This window comes from Lemur catta, chromosome 20 (assembly GCF_020740605.2).
Source record: "Lemur catta isolate mLemCat1 chromosome 20, mLemCat1.pri, whole genome shotgun sequence".
In the NCBI taxonomy this organism is placed as follows: Eukaryota; Metazoa; Chordata; class Mammalia; order Primates; family Lemuridae; genus Lemur; species Lemur catta.
Genome location: NC_059147.1, coordinates 30,566,824 through 30,584,674, shown reverse-complemented (window position 1 = coordinate 30,584,674; position 17,851 = coordinate 30,566,824). Strand labels below are relative to the sequence as shown.

The window sequence follows — 17,851 nt, the reverse complement described above, 5'->3', positions numbered from 1 at the left end:
CAGAACTCGAATCTTTCTTACTCTAATCTTTCTTACTGCAGTGTTGTGTCTCTTACTCTTTAAGGAAAGGTATAAAACAGCCTTATAAAAGTGTCTGAGTAGTATATAGGAAGTTTTGAGTAAAAAACACTCCGGTATTTTATGAAGCATATTAGGTGTCCTAATCCTGCTTTTGTCTCCCTCCTCTATATCCCCATGTAGGTCAGTTCTCCTTGGGTCTCGGGGACTTGACATATCCCACATCTCCCAGCGGCTGGAGAGTCTGAGTGCAGCCACCACCTTTGAGCCTCTTGAGCCTGTGAAGGACACGGACATTCAGGTAAGGGCGGCCGTGTGCAGGTGGAGCCCTGAGCATGTAACCCAGGCTGAAGGCACTGGCCCTCTGTTGACCAGCTGATTTAGGAACTCTAGTTTTCTTTATTAATTTTCTTCTTCCTTTGGTATTAAGAGAACAGGAGACTCAGCTTTGGTGGTATAGTGGGGAACACTGGGTTATTTTCACAGAGCTGTATGTAGCTGAATTTAAGAAAGCAATTCCAACCTGCACTTTTTAGATTATTGTAATTATAAGAACAGATTTCTTTTCCTTCCTTGGGCTTAATCCAAGGCACAGAGACATTAGTTGTAAGTTTCTTTTGCTTTCTTTACTAGGTTTCAAATAATTTTACTATTCATCTTCCACATTTCTTTTTTACATCTTGCTTGTATTGGTTGGCAAAGAGCTGGAGAAAACGTAGAGTACTATTTACTGAAATCTACTCTATGATTTCCAAGAAGTATTTGGCTGCATTAGTGGCACCAGGAAATGGTCTAATAGAGCACTCCAGTCTCATTCAACCAAACATGCTACCAGCAATTGATAGCTGTTTCAATCTAATCAGAAGCTGATATAAAATTGTTGAGGAGAACATTTATAGCTCATTTAGTTTTGAGGAATTGGAACACTGCATTTGCATTAGAGTGAAGGGACAGTGGGGCACCATTTTTATCACTGATTTAGCTTTGAAATGAAAAGATACTGGTCCTGCAAAGGCAAATCTTATTGTTATTTGGACTAAGTTTGAATTAATACTCTCTACTCCACTACCCTTCCCAAGAACTGTTTTAGTTCATCTAATGGCTACATTTCTACTGCATTTATTCCAATTTAGAAACCTAAAACTCTACATTGAATTGAGAGTTGAATAGAGATAAAATTTTTCCTCTTATCTATATGTTCCTAAAGTATGGAAATTCTGTTTTCTCCAGTTTTATATGCTAAATCATATTTGCCTGTCAACTTATAGATGCCTTTTCATTTCTATGCAATCTTAAAATGGCATGCATGCTTTTTTTTTTTTTTTTTTTTTTTTATTTTAGGCCTCCCCTTCCATTGCAACTGCTCAGTGCTCTGTGTTAACAAATACCTACAACAGGGATGAGATGGGGTTTATAGGACAGAGCTGAAATAATTTGAATAAACACCATATTTTTAGAGTATCCGTAATAGTGTGGAAAGAAATGGCACTTGCTGAAATTTTTTCTTTGTTTGCTTGAGTGTTTTTTTCATTGATGTTGAGAAGCTTGAGTGTTTTTAATGTTCAAAATACCAAAGAAGTTGTTTATTGAAAAGCTAACTGCTTTTTAATTTTTTTGACATTCTTGGAATACCTATTTAGAATACTTGGCAACATTTAGTGATGCACTTCATGCATTTCCAGTGATGTGGTACTCCATTTTTTGCCTGGAGATATGACAGGTTTATAAATGTATTGAGTTGTAATGATCATCTTGTCTAACCTACTTAATGGAAGAACACCCTCCTTCAGCACCCCCGTTGAATGGTTTCCTAGCAGTGTGTGCTCAGTCACATCAAAGAGAATTTCTTAATTTGGAATGAGCATGGCAAAGAGTTTGGGTCCTGTACCACTAGGAAATCTTTGAACTTTGAGATTTAAGGATGCTTCCATTTCAAAATTTTACCTCTTAATTGGGCTTTTCCAGAATAGCTTCAAAAATACAAAATGGTCACTCCAGGATAACTTCTGGTTAATTGGGAATCAGTCATCTAGACCTGAAGTAAAGGTTTAAGACTTATTGAAATAAGTCCTCTGTCGACTTCATCTTCTTGCTAGCAAAGGCTTAAAGGAGAACAGTTAGATTTGGTCTAAAAGGCTGAGGCTTTGGTCTGATCTGAGATAGCTCTACTTTATCAATAGGGACTGGAGGTTCTAAGTTGTATTGTATGGCTCAGCTGACCTATACTCGTGATAGTATCGTGTCCTTTTCTGACTTCCTGTGTAGTAGCCGAGTGTGAGAGCCAAGCCAGTTCACAACTTAGGCATGGAGTGGTCCTCCTTTTAATTCTTCTCATAATTTTTTGGTTATCTAAGAAGAGTAAACATGGACATGTTCGGATATTTGTTTTTAGAAAAGCCAGGTATACTATCTGATGGACTTTTTTCATTTATTTTAATAGCTTTATTGAGACAGAATTCACGTACCAAAAATCTGATGGACTTTTGTAAATGAACTTTTATTGTTCAGCCAGCACATTTTTTGAGGTGAGAATGTACCCTAATCCCGTATACCAAGTATCAGTCAGAGTGAAATTATTATGTCAATTTATAAGACCCTTAAAGTATTGTTCCACAAAAGGAAATGCTGATGCATTGTTTGACAGGTGCTATCCAGGACTTTGTACTATCCATGGTTTGCATTCCTTATGAACTTGAAAAGGTATTTTTCCCATGTATAGATTGTCCTTTTCTGTTTGGCAAACATTAATTATATTTCCTTCTGTTTCTAATGGAGCTTGAAATTAATATGGATTTTTGTTATTACTATTTTGTTGTTCGTCATAATCAAGGGTGTTGACATGCATTGAGAATGCATTTTTAAAAAATTGCTGTGGCCAGCAAAGGTAATATATATTAAAAAACCCACTTAAATATATGTATGGATGATATTAGTAGAACTTTTTAAATGTTTATTGATTTTATTTTTTGGAAATGGTCATAAAGAAGGCCTACAAATTTCTGTAATAGAGGTGAAGAGCAATAACGTAACAGGACATGCTGCTGAAACGACTGTACTGATTTCAGTGACTTTGTGGTACTGTGGAGTACTTGTCCTCTCAGAGATCCACGTGCTCACTTCTGTCTTTAGAGAAAAAAAATTTGAGGGCAGATTGCGCATCTCTACTATGATCTGAACAGACCTAATGTGCCATGGACAAAGTGCATTATATAATAATAAAGTGCAAATTTACATAGTTCAGGTACATTCTGGGTTTTTCACTAGATCATGTATATTTCAAGAAGGAGTGCAGAAATAGCCTGAATTGGCCATAAAGACGGGAGCTGCAGTTTCCCAGCATTAGGCTATAATATTTCTACATGGCACTAATGCAAACCAAAGCAGTAATGTTATTGCTAAATTTATTATATTAGATTCCTAGGGATGCCCCAACAAATTACTACAAACTTGGTGGCCTAAAACAAGAGAAATTTATTTTCTCACAGTTCTGGAGTCCTGAACTTTGAAATCAAGATGTTGGCATCACTACACTCCCTCCATAGGTTCTAAGGGAGAATCCTCCTCCTTCTGGTTTCTGGTGGTTCCTGGCATTGCTTGGCTTATGGCAGCATAACTTTAGTCTCTTCCTCCATCTTTGCAGGTTCTTGTGTGTGTCAAGCCTGTCTTTCTTGTTTCTTACAAGGACACCAGTCATTGGATTTAGGATCTACCATAAATCTAGGATGATCTCATCTCAGGATCCTTAATTACATTTGTAAAGACCCTATTTCCAAATAAGGTCGCATTTATTTATAAGTACCCGGGGTTAGGACTTGAACATATCTTTTTGGGGGACATATTTCAACCCACTTCTTTAGTGCCAGAAATTTTAAAACTTCACTGCAAATAATGAAACATTTTCAAATCTAACTCCATTTCACAGCCATATGGAATATTGGGATAAGGCATCCATTAATAGTCATTTGGTGAATGCAAGTCCCGACCAAGCTTCTGATCTCATGCTCATCATTCTCTTTTGGGCCTTTACTCCTAAAGGCTGGCTACCCGTGTCTGGTTCCAGAATTCAATAGTGGTTACTCTTTCTAAACAGGTTAATAATCAGTAATGCGTTTGAGGGATTTCTGTAGAGACATTTTTTGACTAGAAATCATCTGCTTTTTAAAGTATTAAATACATAGTTTTTAGGATAAGTATGGGCAGAATTAAATTTTGGTGCTTTCCCAGGGTAGGAGGAACTGCCTTGTGTACTCTGTGCTTCAGTACCAGGTTGTTCAACCCTTTCTTTTTTCTTTTATGCTTTAGGTCTTTGTTCACTGCCTTCCCTTAGCCTGGAGTAGCACCTCTGGAATGTCCAAGCCCTAATTTCAATCGAAGATGCTAAGGCTTTCCTTACAGATGCCACCTCTTTCATAGTCTTCTCAGATCTGTCCTCTCCACAGCCTCCAAATATAGTATGTTTGCTACCCTGCTTAGGGAAAGACAAAACTTTCTGAATATTCGCTTACAAAGTAAACAGAAATCTGGCCAGACGAGGTGGCTCACGCCTATAATCCTAACACTCTGGGAGGCCGAGATGCCTGGATGGTTTGAGCTCAGGAGTTTGAGACCAGCCTGAGCAAGAGAGAGACTCTGTCTCTACTAAAAATAGAAATAAATTAGCTGGACAACTAAAAATATATATAGAAAAAATTAGCCGGGCATGGTGCCACATGCCTATAGTCCCAGCTACTCAGGAGGCTGAGGCAGGAGTTTGAGGTTGCTATGAGCTAGGTTGACACCATAGCACTCTAGCCCAGGCAACAGAGTGAGACTCTGTCTCAAAAAACAAACAAACAAACAAAAACCAAAGTAAATAGAAATCTAGATTATATTGTTGGGATCAATTTAGCATCCAATTCTAATCTTAGGTAAGTGAAAATTCAGCCCCTTCTACCCCCCTAAAAAAAAAAAAAACCAAAAAAACAAAGCCACTCTATTTTGAAGGTCTTTGTAATCTGCCTAAATCTCCAGATGGAAATCTGTCTTGTATGAGTAAGGAGAAAAAGAAGTCATAAACAGAGGATAAGAGAACTATAAGAAAATTAGAGTCAGGGAAACTGATCTGTCATATGTAAAACTAATGATGCAATGATAATTGACTTATTAAAAACCTTTTCTGCTTACCACACTGAATCTATAATAACTTTCTTTTTTTCTGTCCCTGGAAATGTAGAGTATGCTCTACCACTCTTAGTTTATCTTTTAAGTAATGAGAAGAAACTAAATGGCTTTGCTAAGTGTAAAAATGAATCATTGGCTAGGTGTGGTGGTGTGTGCCTGTAGCCCCAGCTACTCAGGAAGCTGAGGCAGGAGGATGGCTTGAACCCAAGAGTTAGAGGTTGCAGTGAGCTATGATGACACCATTGCACTCTAGCCCAGGCAACAGAATGAGACCTGTCCCCCGACCCCAAAAGAAAAAAAGAATCAATGGTGTTGTAATCTCGTATCATTTAAATTGTTATTTTCATTATTTATCTTTTAATTTTCTATCTTCAGAATTAAGATACTGCTGCTTAAATGCAGCTGTATATAACAGCGAAGAGGAAAAGCAATTGCTCAGTAGTTGGGTGTTTGTAGTACTGGCAAGTTGTTGGTTGAGAACAGGTTGCAGAAATCCTGTGGCAGTTTGTTGGAAAGAGGGTCAGACTTGCCTAGAATGATTACTGTGCTAATAGCAGCTCTTCAGGAATATTACTGACAAAATATTAATATTGAAGAAAAAGTGCAGTAAAATTTCCCTAGCTTGAATCAGTTGAAGGGAAAGTGCAGTCTGAATCGGTAAACAGTCTTAATTCTAGGACTACTTTTAAAGAAATGCAGTTGTCATTTTCATCTGTTTCTAGAAACTGAAACGGCTAAGCATGTGTACCAAGGAGAAGTCTTACCAAAGCTGCTTTAGTAATTTCAAGGGCAAGATGAGGTTCATTTAGAGTTGGATCTATTCACGTACTGATAGTTTGTATAACAATTCTGAGAAATGGCTTAAGTGGCAAAACATACCTGTCTCCCATCTTGTTTCTGGTCTTAATATGTTTGAGCATACTCTGTGGCACAAAATGGTGATCTAGCTCAAATTAGATGATTAGAAATTTTTAATTGGACAAAGGACTCTGAAGGAATAAGACTTTGCTCTTCACATGATTTCGTATACTATAAAAATATAAGAGACTGTTCCATGAAATCTGATGGCGTGAAAGTTTTTAGTTGAGTATTCACATTTATTGATCTCCTTTGTTATATTCCTCTTGCCCCTAACAGAATCAACAGGAAGTTCATGATAACCTTTCTTTTGAGATTTTAGAGGACTTCAACAGATATTTGAATCTTGCCCTTTCCCAGCTTATAAATAGCTGCCTATTCTGGACTTAAAACAACCTGTAGTTAATGCTCTTGGGCTCCTGGCAAATGAATCTGATGATCACTAGATCCAAAGTCTGTTTGTTGGAGAGAATCCCTTTCCTGGAAGACCAGGTACGTTTTAGGCCAAGATTTGGGTGTAGTGGCTGCACTGCCCACAGAAAAGACGCACATCTCATCGTGCTGTATTCTGGTTCAGGGACAGTAGTTGTGCCAGGCTTTGTCCTCTGTGTGAACACGGTGGTATTTCACATCACCCCCACTTAATAAACATATTTGCTCTTCCTTGTCATTAAACCCTGACCCAGTATAAACCTGAGAGCTGATAAAAACCAGTAAACCTGTAGAAACAAAAAGTACTGTCTGCATAGAGGCAGGCTAATGTGCCATTCAGTTTCGTGTTTATAATGAGATAGCCTAATGCTGATTTCTATGGTAAGAGCTGAAATGATTTAATTTTTTCTGCCTGTTTGTGATAAGGGGAAAGGTAGGCATTGTGGTCTGGTGGCAAAGTATGCAATTACATTAAAGTATTCTGTGAATGGAATTAAAAATGGTAACTTTGGAATAAAAATGGGCCTGTGGAAAATGTGAAAAACTGCTTTTGTGTGAGCCAGGGATATAAGATTTCAGCCTTTTTATTTACCCATTCACACTTACTCCTGAATGCAAGGCTTTCAGAACAAGCTAGTAAATGGATGCTGAATGCATTCGGAGCAAGCAGGAAATGACAGGCTTTTTTGTCTTCTCAGAGGTTTCTTACATCCTGTAGCGAGCAAGAGAATATCAATTGCCAACTTAAAGAAGAAAGAAGTTGGAATGGTTCTGTAAGAGTATTTTGGAACAAGCCCATGGCTAAAATATTTATCTAACATTTTAATAGAACACTTCAAATGATGGCCAGGCTCTGGTGCCTTTGAACTGGAGTTGAGTCATCCCCTCCCTCCTTCACTAGCTGTCTCTTAACTTGCCGATATCTATTGATGCCCCAGATGAGCATAGATTATCATCTTCAATCTGGCATCGTCAAATTGCATGGTTTCAGGACCAGAAATGGGCTTGTCTTTTTATCTGCTGAACTACTTGATACTGGAATGGATGTGATTTAAATGGCAGTTAAAGCCTTGTCGAATATTGAATGCATTACCGTAGACCAGTCTGTCATTCTCAGATGGCAGCCCTTGACCCAGTGCGCCACTCTGATGTGCTTGCCACGGTGCCTTGTGATCTCTTATTTCTGTTTTGGAATGTTCTATATCCAGAGCTGTCCAGGCCTGCAGCTTGATATGGCTCCTTTGATGGGTGGTCGTTGGAAAGTGTGGCTCCTCAGTTACAGAACTTCGGGGCCCAGGTTGTGAGTGTTTCCACTAAAAATCCACATTCCATGAAGGAACTGAGAGAGGAGCTCACATAGGGGCAATTCTTGGTTTTACTTCTTTTTGTTTGCTTGGTGGGGACCAGGAAAAGAAGCCGGGAGGTAGGGTGGGCAACATCCTCTATAGACAAGACCTAGACTTAGAATTTTCTTTTGCTGCAGAGCTCCCAGAACCAGTGTATATTGCTTCCTTTGAAAGCATTTTTCCTGTTTCACAAATGCTCGGCTTCCATCTTGCACTTCAGATATGGAGAGGTCGAATGTGTTCTCCAAGCCCAGGCTGCTGGCACCCAAGGTGGGGCTAAGGCCCTCAGTTCTGACAGACGCTGGTCTGCAGCAATCACAAGACCAGCAGTGGTGCGTTCGCCACTTTAATTATCCTGGAGGACAGAAGGGCCAGTCCTTGCTTCTCACTGTGGAGTGGCTGTGAGGCCAAGATGCCATCAGCAAAATCCTGCCTGTGCTTTTCAGAAAGCTGCAGCACTTGAAGCACTGCAGCAGAATCTGCTGAGCAGGGCCGGGCATGACACAGCCACCAAGAAATTGTTCAGAAAGAACCCTTGTCTTATAAAACATATTTATGGCGAGGACTGGGCTATTTGTCTAATTTATAAAACAAAGGGGAGAGTTAGGTCAGCACAACGTAAGTGGCAGTGTGGATTTACTGGCTGATTTTATTATTACTGCCTCATTTGGTTTATTTGTTTGAATGGTGTGAGCAAAAGGACATGGGGGAGAGTTTCCTCCACTCCTCCTTTTCTTTAAAAAAAATTGTCTACTTTAAAATGCTGTTGCTATCTTAGGGACAGGTAGAAAAAGCCACGGACAGTTATGATACACTTGATTTGCTCAAGGTACCAAAATACACAGGTAGGATATCCCCTGGGATTATTCTCTCCTCTCCTGTTAGTTTCTCTCTTATCCACAGTGTATATCAACTTGTGTTACCAGGACCGGTCTCTAAATGAGCAGGGCCTGGTGGATCCTTGAAGATTTACAGTGACATTTGGTTCTATGATGTCCCATACTGCCCGGATGTCTTAGTGTTGAGGGAATATGGTAGTGATGTTACTCATTCAAAAGGTGCTTTCCCTGAATCAGTGCTTCTCAAACCATTTTTTTCCCAATTTGTCTCAGACTGAGAGACTTTTGTAAAATACAATAAAAATGAATTACTAGAAAAAAATAAAAGGCATGCAAGACACAAGCCCTAATTTTAAAAATTAGATTCAATAGACGTAAAATTACTCAAATTGCTATAAAAGTTTCTAAATGCTTATTCTCAGTTTTTGTGCTTATCTGATGTAGACTGGGACTAAACCATTTGTGGACTGGTGCTCCTTTGACCATACCTTAAGTAGTGTGAGTTTAAATCTTTGTATTTTTTCCTCTCTCCCTCCCTCCCTTCTTGTGTTTCCCCCTGGTGTACTGAAACACGGTACCAAAGACAAGTTAAACTCCTGTCTTGTGTTTTATTCCAGCTAATATCAGGGAGGCAAAGCTAAGGTTTATTGAACATTTATTGTGTCTAGACACTGTACCAGTTACTTTTTTTTTTTTTTTAAACAGTCTCATTCTTTTGCTCCAGGTAAAGTGCAGTGGCATCATCACAGCTCACTGCAACCTAAAACTCCTGGGCTATAGTGATCGTTCTGCCTCAGCCTCCTGAGTAGCTGGGACTATAGGTGTGCACCATGATGCCAGGCTAATTTTTCTATTTTTAGTAGAGACAGGGTCTCGCTTTTGCTTATGCTGATCTCAAACTCCTGAACTCAAGCAATCCTCCCGCCTTGGCCATCCAGAGTGCTAGGATTACAGGCGTGAGCCACCACACCCGGCCATGTACTAATTACTTTCAGGGCTTCCTCACTTAATCTTTCCAGCAACCTTCTGAAGTGGATACTTAACTGTTAACCCCATGTCACAGATGAGGAACCTAAGGCTTAACAAAGGCTAGATATGCCAGACATGAAGTCTCTTCTCCCTTCTCTTGGTTTGGGTTCATTACTGTTCTCCTATCATTCTAGGTGTTAAATTTCATTTGTAGACTGACTGTTTTCATAAAGGAGTGAATTTTAAAGATGTGTTTGAAGGAGCAAGATTAGTGGAGGTATGAAATAGAAGTATAGTTGATTTCTCATTTAGAGCTAAATCAAGAGTAGAAAGCCTACAGTGCCAGAGAAAGGTATACCATCCTCTGAATGGATGGATGTTTGTTGGCATTGTTCTTATTTACATAAGCTTAGTAGTAAAATAATGTTGATTGAGGGAGAAGCTGGGGCTTACTTTCTAAACCTTGATATGAACTCCTGCTGGGTTTGGGGGCAGAGTCAGGGGCTGGGGGAGTTTTGCAGGAACTGCTTCATCCATTTATCTCCAGGTGCATGCTTTTTTGCCATAGGTTTCTGCTTGCTGTAAATTTGTCAATTTAATTTACTGTCTAAAGCTCAGCCTATTACTTTTCAGGTTTGCTGCCCTACAGGTATACTGTAAAAGATTTCTGTGAAATCCTGGAGCAGCTTTTAGTTTAGAAATGCCGGGGCTTTGTGCTTGTGGAAATAGGTTGTGTTCACCTTCTTGCTTGATCATCTTTGTTTTGTTTTGCTTCTGAAGCTGAGCTTGAGTTAGAAGGATGATGCTAGAAGCAATTTAAAGGGCACATCAAATTTTTACTGTAATACTGAACTATTGATTGTTGACTTATTTGTAGGTTTAATGCAGACCCATTTCCTTACTTAGCGTCTGACTGGCCATTAAGCTCTGGCAGTGTGCCGGAATGTTGAAACCTTGTATCGTATAATATGATTTGGCTGTCTATGTGTATTTGGTTTTTAAAGACACAGACAAAGCCCTCAACTTTGTGTGTGTACTCCACAATACAGGAAAGAATTTCTCTACAGCAAAATTATTCACTTCTAGGAGACAGCATAAAAGCGAGCAGTTGACATTCAGTAGAACATTAACACCTGACGTCATGCAAATTGGTACTCTTTGGGCTATGTGCCTCTTATAAATAAAAGCAAACTAACAGAATCATGAAGAGAAGACTAAGCAGGGAATGAAAATGGTGTGGCAGTGCATGTGTAAGAGTAGGTCACAGTTAAGCACTCCCATGTAAGTGGCCCTTAGCATTTGCTTGGTGCCACTCTGCTGACACAGAGTTGAAATTAGAGTGTAGCTGAAGGGCTGATGCAGTGTCAGGAGGGATTGAGGCAGGGACTCAGAAGTGGTTGGAGGAAAAGTACTCATTGGTTACAAAAAACTTCTACCGTCTTCTTTCACAACCTGGGCACCTCTTGACTGGAACAGAGGGTGTGTCCTCCTGAGGGCATAAGATGACAAGGAAACATTAAATCTGGGATTTTTGGGAGTGTGAGAACCAGATGGCTTTAGGAGGGAAAACTCACTCTCCCACTCCCAATCACATCTAGCTAACATGCTCACGTTCTGTTCTTTTAATGGGTACCCTGAAGTGCATTTCTTTATTTTTGGCCCTCCCCTAAAGCCTTTGCTAATTTTCTACTTTTGATTTTTAATGCCTCACTCAGCTTGGCATTGAGGGTCTTTAAGAGTTTTCTGTTATAGTACTGTGATATTGTGAAATATATACTTGGTCTTCGACCCTGTTTCTTGGCATACAACTCCTAAAATCCTTAAAAACACCAAAAGTGATGTCTTCTTGTATGCTAATGAGTTGACTGGTGTCTGGCAGCCCCTAGGTGTAATAGTTTCAGGATGGTTGGTTGCTGGTCACCAGAAAGAACAAGACAGGATTAGAGGGTTGGGATTTTCAGCCTACCTCAGCCTCCTGGGAGGGAAGAGGGGCTGAAGGTTAAGTTGATCACCCCAGTGGCCGTCGGAGAGTTTCCGGATAGGTGAACATGTGGAGGCTGACAAGAAGACGAACAAGAACTCATTTACATGCCGGGAGGGTAGTGCACCCCAATTCCACTGGGGCAGAAGCTCCTGCTCTCAGGACCCTTCCAGACCTTGCCCTGTGTATCTTTTCAATTGGCTGTTTATTCGTAGCCTTATAATATCCTTTGTAATAAACTGGTAAACATAAGGAAGTCTTTCCTTGAGTTCTGCTCCAGAAAATGAATCAAACCCAACGAGAAGGTCATGGGAACCTCAACTTGAAGCCAATCCATCAGACCTTATGGAGGCCCAGACTTGTGCCTGGTGGGAAGGAGGTTGCAGTCTTGTGGGGCTGAGCCCTCAACCTGTGGTTTCTGAGGCCGTCTCTAGGTAGATAGCATCACAATTGAATTGAATTGAGTTGTAGGACACCTAACTGGTGTCCACTGCAGAATCACTTGCTTGCTTGGTGTGTGGGGAGAAACCCCCACACATTGGTTACAGAAGTCTTCTGTGTTGATTGTTGTTGTGTTATCAGAGCACAAGAAAAACACAGTTTGAGTTGGTTTTTTTCTCACAAATACATAGTAAACTGAGGTTTTGGGTAAGACTGTTACAACTTATTTATTATTAGTGTATTGATTATACATTAAAGTTAAATCCTAAGTAGAGGGCAGAATGGGAAAGAAATTAACCAAGGAAAAGGAGACATTTGGTTTTGTTTCTCATGTGTTTTAGGAATGAAGTTGTAAATTAATCTACCTTCTAACCTCTTTACCATTTTGTTAACTATTCATCCTACCATCTCTATCTTTGGTGGTGGTGGGGGTGTTATGGAATGGGTGTATTTTAGAGCAACAAATGTATTAGCAGAGCTCTTCAGGCATCTAGGCGTTTCACTGGGGGTTAGGAGGGGATGGAGCCACTGATCTCATCTCTGTATTTTGTGTTAACTTTCTAGCACAGCTTGGTTTTAATATTCTTCTCCATTCCTCTCCTGCCCTGGACACCTTTGGAAACCAGAAAAAAGCTTTTGGTCAGTGATTCTGAAGTGTGGTGCTCAGACCAGCAGTGTTAGCATCACCTGGGAACTTGGTAGAAATGCAGATTCTCAGGGGTGAGGTCGAGATTTGTGTTTTAACAAGCACTTTATTTTGAGATCCACTGGATTAAGTGATTACAGAAGTCTAGTGTAGGTAAACCCTGCTTTTTTCTAGGCATTGCTGCTGACTTTTAAACTCAGTCCACCTGTGAACTGATAGTGACTTTTCACTAAACAAACTGTAGCACCAGCCTGCAAAGCAGTGTGTTTATCTTTTAAGTGTTTGAGTCCATAAAGAATTTGTAACCACCTTTGTTTTTATCTTTGCTTTATCAAGGATATAGTGGTCAATACAATATATGTTTAAAACTTATACATACATATATATATTAAAAAATTTGTGGTTTATAATTTGTCATTACAGTTTTTTTCACCATAGAGGTATTGAATCTGACATTGAGGCTGTAGCTCAGAATACATTGCCTAAAAAGCAGTCAGAGCCCAGAGGAGAATGGAAAAGAGAGGGAGACATGGGACAGGGAAGTGGGGGGGATTAATAATCTCATCTTGATTAATCATTATTATCCTTTCTGAGTGCCTGAGTGGATGTGCTGTTGCTTCTGCAAATGTTAATAATTCATGGACGGACTATGCCAAAAGGAGGCCTTAAATCTGGTCTCTCAGCAGATTAAATACACCGTCTGCCATCAGTAGGAGCCAGAAGAGATGAAAGATGAACTTGTTGTTTTTATTCATTAACCTGATTTCTCTGCCTTTCTCCCCAGCTCCTCTCATTCTCATTTTGTTTAAACCTTTTCATTTGCTCTGTCCACCCTTCCTCCTACCCCCCATTAAATGAGTGCTGGGGATCTTGGGTCTACTGCTAATGACATTAGATTTTACTTTTCCTTAGCTGCTAGTAACAACAGATGCCATGGGAGAAAGCAGAGAGGCAGAATAAGTATTTCCTTGGAAATGTCTAAATCAGTCTGCATATTTGAAAAATGTATTAAAATGTGCAGCCTGTGTTTTAGAAGCCATTTGAAATGGCTTTTCTTTGCTTTGAAGAGTAATCCTATTGTATAGACAGTTGAAGATATATGTAGTGTTCTTACTTCATCCTGGTCTGGTGGTATTTTCCCATTTCACAGATGCGGAAACTGAGGCATGAGGTGAATGACTTTGGTTCGGTTACCTAAAACCCAGTTGTTCTGACTCCAACTTCAGTATGCTTTCCACTAGACTTAATTACTTTGTGATTTTAGAAATCATATGTGGGTTGCCTTATCACCAGATCAAGTTCTAATATAGGTAGCTTCCCAGGAGCACTTCACCAGATTGAATCTAAATGATAATTTGCCAAGAAGCACCATAGTTGGGAAGGCTGTTGACAGTCTGTACTTGTGCAGACATTTCTAGAACTTCCAAACAACAACCATCAACAATTTATAGGTTAATCCATTATGTTGAGTACTTAACTGTGCATGATACTTTGTAAAGCACCCTAAGTAGATACAGTATAGCCCCCTCTTTATTATAGTTTTAGTGTTTTAGGTTTTCCTGAGGGGATTTAGCTACTTGAAATGCCCCAGTATTGACTTAAGGATGTGAGATAGCAAAGTAGTAGAAATGGAAACGTTTTGGTCTCCTCAGTAGTTTGCTGGAGGACTTAGTGTTATTAAGAAGCATGTTAATAAAACTGGACTACTGTTTTTAAAACCATTTGCACTGTGTCCCTACTGGAAGGCTGTCAGAGAGAACAACAGTGTGGGGAAGCATATTTTAAAATCAGCCTATTTTTCCAAAAAAATATTTTAGAATTGCAGATCCTTGTGTCCCTATTTTAGAGATGAAAAGGGTGCAGTACAAGGATGAAAACCTGACACAGTGTTTTATAGGGCAGTGTAAATCCTGGGGCCTAGACACGGCAGCCATCCCTTGCTGTGGCTGTCTGCCCTGACCTGGAGTGGTGGGTGAGGAAAGGCAGGGGCCCTCTCAGCTCTCCCACCCCTTCCTGTAGGACTGGCACCCCACAGGTCATCACCGTGTTTCCTATTTCAAATTCGTTTTGCTGTTATTTCTCATAACTTTTACTCTGGTTATTTTCTTGTACAGTTTTTTCCCTTAAGGTTTGCATTCTTGCATATAATTTTATTACATCTTGGTGCCAAATTTTATTTATCACTTTAAGGAATGTCATATTCAATTTTATAATAGGGATTAATGAGAAAATAGAATCCTGCCTACAAGTTTCCTTCATGGAAAAATTTCAGGAACCTGTATTTTTTATGTGTCAGTGAGTGTGAGATGCTGATCTGGCAACGAAATAAAGTTGTTTTCCCCTCGTTTAAATCATTGAGGGTTGGATAATTTTAGTAATCCTTTTCTTTCTTTTGAAGAGTCTTTTATTTTGTTTTTGTTTTTTTTTTTTCAGTGTCTGGCCTCATCATTGTTTTCCACATAATAACAGAAATAATAAATATGTACAGCAAAAAAAATTACATAAAATTAAGGTTTTAGTGTCATTTCTCTGATATAATAGTAATATTAATAATATGATGGACCCTGTTTTAATAAGCAAATTCAAATCTGAATATCTGGATTTATAAAAGAAATCTTAGGGTGATATTTAGTTTTAGTATTCCTCCAAATAACAGCTTCCCTACTGAATTTAAATAGAATTTGTTTAAAAGAATTCTATTTACAATCAACCTGGCAAGAAATACATCTGTTGTGTAAAGTACATTGGTAACAAGAATTAATAAGCTAGAAGCCGTTCTTTTGCAACCACCTTCATCTCCCATGTGATGACTTAGAATTCTATGAAATCTGGGGCTTAATCACGTACCCAAGAAGTTTTTCTCTGTACGGTGTGTCCTACAGTGCTGTCCAAAGAGCCCTCTCTGTAAGGAACAAGAAAGCCAGGACCTCGGCCAGGTCACTGTGTGACCTCAGCCAGAACTTGAATTTCTCTGTGCCACAAGGGAAATGAATTGCCCCTGAAATTTTATGGCTGTGAATCTGATGAGTCTTCATATACTTTATTATTTTTTTTTTTTTTTTTTTTTTTTTTTGAGACAGTCTCACTTTGTTGCCTGGGCTAGAGTGAGTGCCGTGGCATCAGCCTAGCTCACAGCAACCTCAGACTCCTGGGCTTAAGCGATCCTACTGCCTCAGCCTCCCGAGTAGCTGGGACTACAGGCATGAGCCACCATGCCCGGCTAATTTTTTTGTATATATAATTTTAGTTGGCCAGATAATTTCTTTCTATTTTTAGTAGAGACGGGGTCTCACTCTTGCTCAGGCTGGTCTCGAACTCCTGACCTCGAGCGATCCACCCGCCTCGGCCTCCCAGAGCTAGGATTACAGGCGTGAGCCACCGCGCCCGGCCTATATACTTTATTATTTTATTTTTTTTATTGTGATAGAACTTCACATATTCTACAAGTTCTTGCCAAAAGTCTCATTTGTTTCCTCTGTCTAAATGCGAAGGCTTGATAGATACTATGAGTATGGGTGTGTCTGTAACAGACAGACAGTCAGTGATAGGAAAAGAGCTGTCCGGTTTTTCAGTTTTGGAAACCTGGGAGGCTGCTTAAAAAACGGCAGTGAATTGCCCTGAAGGAGTATTTGAGGAGCATACTTCTTTTTCCCATTTTAGCTCACTCTCATTAGTAACTGCTTTTACTGGGCAACTACTTCTTGAAAACACAATTAAAGTGGAAATCTTACTTCTGAAATTCCTTTCACCCAGGTACGCTAAGTTTCCGGCCCACCTATAAATCCTGCTCTCACCCTTTTGGTTTATAGTCATATCAAAGGCAGAACCACCACTCTGGGGCAGCAGGAACTCATCAGCTTCTGGAGACAGGGAGAGCTTTCTTTTCCCTGTTTCTTGATCCCCCTGAGCAGACTAATTTGTGTATAAGCAACAGAAAATAAACCTTAATATTTTTTACTGCTAAATAAAGATATGCAGAAATTATCTCTCTCTCTCTCTTTTTTCTCTCTCTTTTTTATTGACTGCCTAAATCTATCATTTTCCTCACTTAAAAGATACTCAGGATGAAATGTCTGCAATAAATTAGCAGACTGCTTTTTCATCCTCAGCTGATTTGTAAGGACAGATGAGCTGTGAATGTCACAGCACTGACTTTGGGTCAGGACCATCTCATTTTCCCTGAACCTCCTTGGCTCTAGATGCATATGCGAAGGAAGCTGGCTTTGGGAATTGAATACTGTTGGTAATGATGCTTAGTCACAAAGAAGAGTTTGATGCCTCTGCAAGTTGGCCATGAACCACCTCAGCATCTCACTACCTAAGGCTGGAATTATCTCAGGGAACTGAAGAGATTTGAAAGAACAAACAACAAATAAAAGTAATACTTAGCTCCCCTTTAAGTAACTACCTACATCTACCTGAGTGGGGACTAGTGAAAACTAATAAAAATCAATGACGTGGTTTTGTTGGCTGCCCATTAAGAATAGCATTATAATAGGAATGGAAGATAATTAGAATAAATATAAATTCTGGATACTGCCCTCTGGAAGCTCCTTGTCTTCTTCCTGGAGAGCCAACACTAACATTCCTCCATCAGGATCAAACTGTCCAAAGGCAAATCTGAATGAGAGTGACATGGGATTCTAAATGCCCTGGGAGCTCAGAGGAGAGGAAGAGGGTAATGATGAGTGAATTCTGGAGTAGTTGGGGAAGACTCCCTGGAACAGATGGGAACCAAGTGGGCCTTGAAAGATGAAAAGGGTTTAGTGTGCAGGAAGTGAGAGAGGAGCAATAACCTGACTAAAGTCAGGGAGGTGAGAGCAGAAGTTATATGCTAAGAAGTAAAATCTGTCAGGGAGGAGGGATCAAATACGGAGACAGTGACTGCCAGGCAGTGGAGTGTAGGTGGTAGGTGCTGGCGAAAGTTTTGGAGTAGGTAAGTGTGCAGAAGAAAGGAGGGAGGGCATCGCGACGCTTACCAAAGTTGGCTTGGCCAGAGGAAGGATAGCTGCTGAGGTGTTGTTCCGAGGCAATTATAGTGATCCAGCCATGAGATGACAACAGCCAGGATCAGGGTGTTGGCCAAGAAAACGGAGAGGAGAAAGATGTGTGAAAGACATTTGGAATAAAACAGCTGCTACACTTGGTGCCTGATGGGCTT

The 17,851-nt window shown here is 39.8% G+C and overlaps 1 protein-coding gene across 1 annotated transcript in view; it reads left to right on the top strand.

Annotated features, from left to right (window-relative positions):
* Positions 1–17,851, top strand: part of NUP93 (nucleoporin 93) — a 91,869-nt gene that overhangs the window by 20,259 nt on the left and 53,759 nt on the right. The window contains exon 3 of the mRNA XM_045533682.1: positions 202–319. Coding sequence (XP_045389638.1) covers positions 202–319 — 118 coding nt within the window. The remainder of the gene's footprint in view (positions 1–201; positions 320–17,851) is intronic.